Source organism: Chelonia mydas, chromosome 8, assembly GCF_015237465.2.
Source record: "Chelonia mydas isolate rCheMyd1 chromosome 8, rCheMyd1.pri.v2, whole genome shotgun sequence".
NCBI lineage: Eukaryota > Metazoa > Chordata > Testudines > Cheloniidae > Chelonia > Chelonia mydas.
In genome coordinates this window covers 1,846,718-1,854,495 of record NC_057854.1, presented here as the reverse complement: position 1 = coordinate 1,854,495, position 7,778 = coordinate 1,846,718, and the positions used below count along the sequence as shown (strand labels likewise).

General features: G+C 53.0%; 1 protein-coding gene across 1 annotated transcript; it reads left to right on the top strand.

The window, feature by feature from the left end:
- Positions 1 to 303: 303 nt before the first annotated feature.
- LOC119566944 (pancreatic secretory trypsin inhibitor) lies at positions 304 to 5,600 on the top strand. The gene is made up of 4 exons (XM_037907094.2): positions 304 to 468; positions 1,653 to 1,693; positions 2,328 to 2,437; positions 5,398 to 5,600. Exons 1-4 carry the CDS (start codon positions 414 to 416, stop codon positions 5,441 to 5,443), a joined length of 252 nt encoding a protein of 83 aa, XP_037763022.1. The 5' UTR covers positions 304 to 413; the 3' UTR covers positions 5,444 to 5,600.
- The last annotated feature ends 2,178 nt before the right edge of the window (positions 5,601 to 7,778 follow it).

The window sequence follows — 7,778 nt, the reverse complement described above, 5'->3', positions numbered from 1 at the left end:
CCACCTGCCCCCACCCCTATGAGTTAGTTTCTTGCACAAAGCCCCTTTGCTCTGGCTTTGCACAGAGGACCAGGATCCCCCTTCCTGCAAGAGGATGTTTCTGTCCCCCACCTGTGGCCACCGCCTGTGAGCTGAGATGTTTCCCCATTAACTTTGGGTGGCTCTTTGCCCTGACGCACCAGACTGATCCAGCCATGACTCAGAGTCCTCCGAGCGTTTTGAATGTTGTTGTCCGCACCTTGGGCTTGTGCCAAGTCCCGTAAAGCCATGGGCTGACCTGGGCGGGTACAGCACAAAGTGGGCAGGGCCTGGAGAGCCGTATATTGGGTAGATACAAAGCTCCCTGCATGGGCTTCTTGAGAGAGGATCTCCTGGAGACTGGCAGATTCTGACTCCGTCCGCAATAAACAGCCATGAAGGCAGCTGGCCTCTTCCTGCTCCTCGGCGTGGGGCTTTACTGCTGCTCAGGTGAGTGTGATGGGGTCAGTCAGAAGCTGCTTTTCCTGCTCCCTCTAAACTTTCCCACATGCAGACAGTCAAGGCCGGGAAAGCAGCCACTGGGCTGGTGGGGATCAGGGCGAGAAACCCGGGAACCTCTTCGATGTTCAGCATCGAAGAGCACAGAGCCTGACGCCGGCTCGTAGACGTGGAGGGTCAGGCTCTGTGTTCAGCGCTAGAGCGAGACGCCTGCAGCCAGGCCGCAGGTGAGCCAGTCTATTCCTGGGACACAGCAATGCCTGGAAGTGAAGCGGAGCAATGCCGCGTTGAATTACAGTCCCTGCGCCGTGGGAGTCCGTACAGCCACAGGGGTGAAAGTCCAGCCCTTCCTATCAAACCGGCGAGTCCCAGCCCCCAGCTGACTCAGTACTCCGTCCAGCGCCGCACACAGAGCAATTCAACTCCCTGGGCTCGCACAGCTCTCTGTGGGTCCCAGAGGAGTTCGCACAGTTTGCTTCTCCCTCCGCGCTACCTGAGTTCACCATACCACGGCAGGGAACTCTGCGCCCAGGCCTCAGCTGGTGTAAATCGATGCGGCTCCACGGAGAATCCGGCAGGCGCAAGGGAACTCCCTCCTTGCCTGCTTCCGAGGTCGCCAGCCATTTGTCATCATGGGGCCTGATTCAGCTCTCGCTGACCCCGCTGAGATCAGCAGCGCTACCCGCCCAGGCGAGACCATAATCAGGCTTGTAAACGGCACTTTGTGGCTGTGGCCCATAACCGATTCCGGGCAATCAAAGGTCCCTTTGTTCCTTGGCAGCACCAGGTGGAGCTTGAGCGAACTGCCGGGAACGTCAGTGTCACGGGGCTGGGTCACTGTCAGGAGCCTGCTGTGGACGCGGTGGGTTTTCAGTCAAGGCACAAAGGCAGAGCGGGGCGGAGGTGGCTCTGCCGGCTGGCAAAGGGCAGGTGAGCGGAGCGGGAACAGGAGTGAGATCAAGACGGAAGGAAGCTGAGGGGGGAAGAGGCTGCCCCAAGTCAGAGGCATGGAAGGGGAGCGGAGAGGAAACTCGAATGGGGTCCTCCCCACCCCACGCCTGTGAGGGGCCTGGAAGCAGCAGGAGAGTTTCTGTTGGACCTGTGCAAGGAGCAGGCTGGGAGAAGCCAACAGCCTACTTGATTAAGGAGTTTCCTTTTCCCCCCATGTGTTTTAGGCAATGCCGAACCGGGTGGTGCTTCTGACGGAGGGAAAGAGGTAAAGACTCCTTCTGTGCAATTTAACTGCATACTCTTCTTTGCCGAGGTCATTCTGTCCCAGTGTCGTGGAAAGCCAATACTGCTAAAAACAATGAGGCAACATTGCCCAGTGGATAATGCAGTGGAGTGACAGTCAGAAGACCTGGGTTCTAGCCCCAGCTCTGTCACTGACCTGCTGGGTGACCTTGGGCAAGTCACTTTCCCCCCTCCCTGCCTCAGTTTCCCTACCTGACAAATGAGAATAGTGTTGCTGCCCTCCCATTGCAAAGTGCAGTGAGATCTCTGATGAAAAGTGTTAGATAAGAGCTGATTAATCGTCTTAAATGCCAAGCTAACACTACCGTTAAGATCTCAATTGTCAGAATGAAAGTTAAAATGAACCCACACAGTGGCAGCTACCCACGTTGCTTCGGAACTCTCCAGGTGGAGCTCTTAGCAAGCCAGGACTGGTCACAATGGGATAAGTGCAGAAGAAATTGAGCGCCTGGTACAGCTTCGGTTAGTCCTCCTGCAGGACCATTAAATTTTAATTTCTGCAGTTCCCCACCAGCCTAAAGCATCCCCTTCAACATGAAGCTCTTTTCAGCAATGCCTTGTGTAAGGTACATTAATACTCCCCTTTACTCACACAGCCAGACTGTGGCAGATATATACGTCCGGGCTGCCCCAAAATCCTCGACCCTGTATGCGGCACCGACAATGTGACGTACCCCAATGAGTGTGAGTTGTGTGCTGAGAACCTGTGAGTATCTGGACGCTTTTGAGTGCAAATATTTCAAAAGCTGCTGTTTTCACATGGGCCTTGTACAGCGGAGCTCTGCCATAAGTCCCCTATTCATGCAGAAAGCCATGACTTTTGGCTTGGTGCAATTTTCGGGGATAAATTTTGCCATTCCCCTCTTCCCTGCTGATGCTCTCTTCCACTGGCCTAGAGTAACGCTAGAGCCATCTTCACCGGCTCATCCCATGCTTACTGTTAGCTGCAGTATTATCATAGCACCTAGGAGTCCCGGTGGTGGACTGGGACCACATTGCGCTAGGCACTGTACAAACACAGAGCAATAAGACAGTCCCTGCCCCAAAGAGACAAGAGGCAGACAGACTGATGGGGGAATACAATGAGACAACATTGGACCAGCGGAAGTGGTGCACACAGTGTATTTGAGCCTGATCCAAAGCCCGCCCAAGTCAATAGCAAAACTTCCGCTGGTTTTCGTGGGCTCTGGGGCTGGCTCTCAATGAATCTGTGCATTGTGGGAATCCCATTTCGGATCAGAGCATGTAGGTAGGTGTGTGAGCGGAGGGAAGCCAAGATGTTCCAGCACATCTGCTGCAAAGAAAATAAGACTTAGCTGACCCCAGCTGCCTGCTGTCCTCATAATCTGCTGTGGTCTGGGCCAGTGCCATTGCAGATGAAGATGGAGACAGTTCTTTTGAGGTGCATTTCATCAATTGAATGGCAACTGAACCCAGCAATGAGCCGACCAGACGTATGAGAACCCGCACTGCGTTGGCAGGGGTAGCGGGAATCTCCAACTAGAGCTCCAGTTCTAACTTCTGTGATTCCACAAGAAGGGACTCCTGGGCTCATCTTCCAGCGGAGTTCCTCCTGATTTCCACTGGTGAAACTGAGGGCAGAATTTGTCCCATAGAAAAGTGAGATGGAAAAGACTTAGGTGGCCTTGGCCATCCCCAGTAGTCTGCTCTATGGTGACTTCCTCATATCTGAAGGCCAAAGAGGAGGGTTTCTAAGGAGACAGGAGTACAACATAGATTCAAGAATGCACCAGTGGATGGGACCTTAGCTAGGGAACCGGGATCAGCGACCCAGCTGTCCTGGGGCCCCCACCACATCCCTTTGAGATTCAGTGAGCGGCTACTCTGAGCCCGCTGTCCTAGGTCGCTGTGTCTGGCTGTCACAGGGTTTGCTACAGCACAGCATTGTCTAAAGACAACGCCCACCTCCACTTCCGAAGGTCTCCAGTGACTGCTAGATGATACGATACATGCAGGGGAGAGGGTTGTGTAGTATCCTTAATCCACAGCATCACTAAGGGCTGGGCCAAGAGCTGGTTCCACAGTGAAGAGAGGAGGAGGGTTTTCAAGTGAGATTCAAAGAGGGTCAAGTGACGCGGAGGGGTCCGGAGCGAAGGAAGGAGGAGATATGCGCGGGGGGGTGGGGAGGGGGTGTGCAAGAACAAAGTGCTCCCTCCCCGCAGAGAGCTGCCGGAACAGGAGAGGTGACGGTCCGAGGAACAGAGCGCCTGATCCCATGGAGATGAATGAGTCTGTCCACTGACTTCAGGGGGCTTGGGATGAGGGTCACAGTGAGCAGGCTGGGGAGCAGGGGCACACGGGGCTGGAGAGGAAAGGTGGGGAGAGTCCCTGGCGGAAGGAACTGGATTCAGGGTGGCTGGAGAAGTTGATGGGAACCAGAATGACACTGGCCTGCATTTTGCAGTGACAGGGCGCTGGTCCTGCAGCGTTTTTCTCAGGGGTCCATTAATTTGTGCAGCCAGCAGGGACCCCTAAAGATGGGCTGGGTTTGTCTTTAAAAAAGGAAAATAAATGACGTTACCAGTCCTCTGTTAGTGTGGGAGCTCTGGAAGTACAAGTTCAAATGAAACACCTTGTGGTTTCACTCGCACGGTGTGTCAGGGCTGTTGATCTAGACCTCAAAGCCCATGCAAAATGCCTCCTTATCAGCATTACACGAGAGATAAGAACCCTGTCCTTGGTCTCTGTAACGTCTCCTCTCGTGGTTTGCAGGAATAGGGAGCTGAGAGTCAGGACTGAGGGGCATTGGCAGAGCTCTGAGAATGGTGGAGGAGGGGAGCCCAGGGCTAGAATAGCAGGGGGGCTGCAAGGTAAGGTTGTGGGGTGCTGGCAGAGCTGTGTGTGAGACGGGGGTCCAGCAGCAGCCTAGCAGGTGTGCTGAAGGCCAGAACTGAGATGTTGGTAAGGAATAGCTGGGGGTGCAGAATTGGTTAGTGGAATAGTCACTGGTCCTGATCTCACTTGCACTGGTGTCATTTCATTAGGTCGCTGTTATTGGGGTGCAAAATATTCATAGAAATCCACACCTGCTTACGGCTTTTTGTTGTTGTTTTTTGGAATTTCTATGCACACCTGGGAAATGGATTTGGTTTCCCAAGGTGATGAACATGAGTATTTCAAGAGAAAACTGAACCAATCTGGAGTCAATTAGGCCCACAAAGCTGTTATTTTTTCACAAGCACATATCTGCATTTTCCCTGCTTGTGGCATTAAAATAGTCGCAAAGAGTCATGTGGGGCAGGTGCAAATGTGAATGAGACAAAGTGGGGCGTGTTTGCATGTGAAACCCCTGCACAGAACATCGCAGCGCGGGCTGAGTTTAGCTGGCAGGGGTTGCAGGTTCTTGATTGCCAGCAGGTGTCTGATGTCTGCTTTGCAACAATGAAGTAATTTATTCTGACAGGAGATGTCAGAAAGTATTAGCTCGGAGGTTTACAGGAATTAATTAACTCATGTCCCTAGTAACCCCCGTCCCCCACCTCGAACTGCCTGCCGAGAAGACATGGGATCAGCCTATGACTGTGTGTAATTTTAAAATGACATTTTAATTATTATTTTCTACCTGATGTTTCTCCCTGGAGTGGGAGAGTCTTCCCTGCCCAGGGGGTTTCAAGCTGCCCTGATACGTTTAACCTGTCTTTTCAGGAAAAGGCAAACTAATGTTCGCATAAAGAAGAGAGGAATGTGCTGAGTGCCTCATGCACTGTCCGCCTCTGCTCAAATGCCGGCAGAGAAGCGGGCGTGTGACGATTCCCGATGAAGACGCACACAGCTGCCACTGCACCGTCCTGCTGCACCATTCATCGGTTCACAGATATTCTCCATTCAATAAACCTGACAGCATCGCAGCCGCTTGCACGGCTCGTCTTTTCCAGTTGAAAGGTGTGAGTGTGACCTTTGGTTTGGGATACGGGGGAAATCTAACGAGGTGTCAGCAAAACCATTGGAGGAACTGCCCCCCCGCTCACTGGGGAAGAAATAACCAGCCTAGCATTCAAAAGAGCCAATTCTGACCTCCCTGACAGCAGTAAAAATGCAGAATCGCCCCCCTGATTTTGCTTTGGTGTATCAAAGGTTGGGATCAGGCCTGCACACTTTAACCTGGGCGCTTTACTGGGAAGAGGCAAGACTGGCCTCCTCAGTACTGAATCAGCTTTGCATTGTGCACAGAAGCGAGAGCTAATGGCCTGAGCGTTCACCTGCAGCTCCTGCAAACGTCAGTGGGACTCACGGGTGGCTGGTTCCTCTGCAACCCTCAGCTTCACTCGGCAGAAACAAATTCCCCTTTTTGTCCTGCCTCGTAACCCCTCCCGTCCGCCCCGGCACTGGGACACCGCTGAGCCCAGACATTGAACTGGGTGACTTTGGCTGTGCATAGTCTTTGGGCTGGTCCCCTGCCCACGGGTGAATTTCACCCCCCTGAGCAGCATTTCAACCCAGCTACCTCCACTTTGACCCTCCAGTGTGCGGCCCAAAGAAACGGGAGGGCGTTGAATGCACTGAAAGAGGGGCTGGGTCATGTCTGGCCACTAGGGGCTGCTGTTGGACCACAACGTTTTGATAGCCAGAGTTTGAAGTTGTGTTTAAAAACCTTCTGTTTTCTGTGACGCTGGCAATGTTCCAGGATCTGCAGCTGGAGACTTTAGATTTAAATAGAAATGGGGGAAATCTGCACAAGGTGTCTTGCAATTGCCTTGATGCAATCAAAATAGGGTGCCTCTCCCTTCAGCCCCGCTAATTTCTGTTTCTCAGGTGAGCTGCGTGTCATCCTCCTGACTGTGCACTGATGCTGGTTGCCTCTTTCTGTGCTGCACCCTGATTAAAAAGTGTCATGAGCCACAACCCTTAATTACACTCCTGGCTTCCCCTCTGCCCAGGCTGCGGTGCTGGCAAACACAGGCAGGCCCCAGTCCCACAGTTGGGGCCATCTGGGCAGGCCCTTGTGCCCACGTGGACCTTTGGTTCCTCACAGGCAGACTGGTGCACACACAGCCTCACTGATCTCAGGCATGGGGATCTGACTGCAGGCTTGGAGCCTAACACTGAAAGTGGAGGTGTCAGGGCCTAGCACAGAGGCAAGGTTCTGCCCTCTTGGGAGCAGGATCAGCAGGCTTGGAAGGGCTGCCCTGGTAGAGGGAGAGCCCGGAGAGGGCTGACATGCAGGAGGAAATGGAGATGCCAAACCCCAACCATTATTTATCCAGCATTCTCACAGCCTGTGGCATGAAGAGGCAGGATGCCACGTGGTTAGAGCACTGGCCCAGAACTGGCAAGATCTGAATTCAATTCCCTGCCATACACTCCCTGTCATTGTGTGACCTTGGGCAAAGTCACTTAGTCTCTCTGTGCCATTAACATAGCACTCCCTATCTCACAGAGGTTGGGAGGAAAACTGCACGGAAGATTGTAAGGTGGTCAGAGATTGTGGTAACAGAGGCCATGTAAGTACCATAGATTGCCCTGTGGTCAGGGAGAAATTGCACCCTGTTGTGGTTGGCAAGAGGGAAAAGGATTATGATTTTTTGCTGCTATGAAGAGTTGCAAGCATTCCGAGCTGTACTGGCACCTGGAAAACTGGCTGAGTGAGGCACCTGGTAGAATTGACGCTGCTGCCTTTAATTCAGACAAGTCCGGGGTCCTGGGCTCGCAAAGGCTTTGAAGCTGCAGGGCTCACTTGTGCTCGTCCAGTTAGTGGGGGAGCTGGCAGAGCAGTTTAGTTTTTACCAGCTAATTAGTCCTGGCAATTTTAGAACCAGGCAAAACCCAGGTGAGGCTTTAGAGCAAGATTTGCTACCTTTGGGGCTTGAGCTGCGCTGGGAGAGCTCAGGCATGGCAAACGTCAGGGCCCTGGAGACTAAAGGCAGGCTCAGTGCTGTGTCTACTCAGAGTTTCAATCCACTGCAGATTATGGATTCTTGCTCAACACAACCCAGGTGAGCCCAGGCTGCGAGGTCCCAGAGGTATTCATGTAGTACGGGAAAAGAGAGAAGTGCCAATGTAAGTGGGGCATTCTGGAGTTTCAGTGT

Bases quoted from the DNA above. Each gene is read 5' to 3' on its own strand.
- LOC119566944 (XM_037907094.2), top strand. From the start codon at position 414: ATGAAGGCAGCTGGCCTCTTCCTGCTCCTCGGCGTGGGGCTTTACTGC. The intron at 469-1,652 runs GTGAGTGTGATG...CATGTGTTTTAG, and splicing joins GGGGCTTTACTGCTGCTCAG to GCAATGCCGAACCGGGTGGT. The intron at 1,694-2,327 runs GTAAAGACTCCT...TTACTCACACAG, and splicing joins CTTCTGACGGAGGGAAAGAG to CCAGACTGTGGCAGATATAT.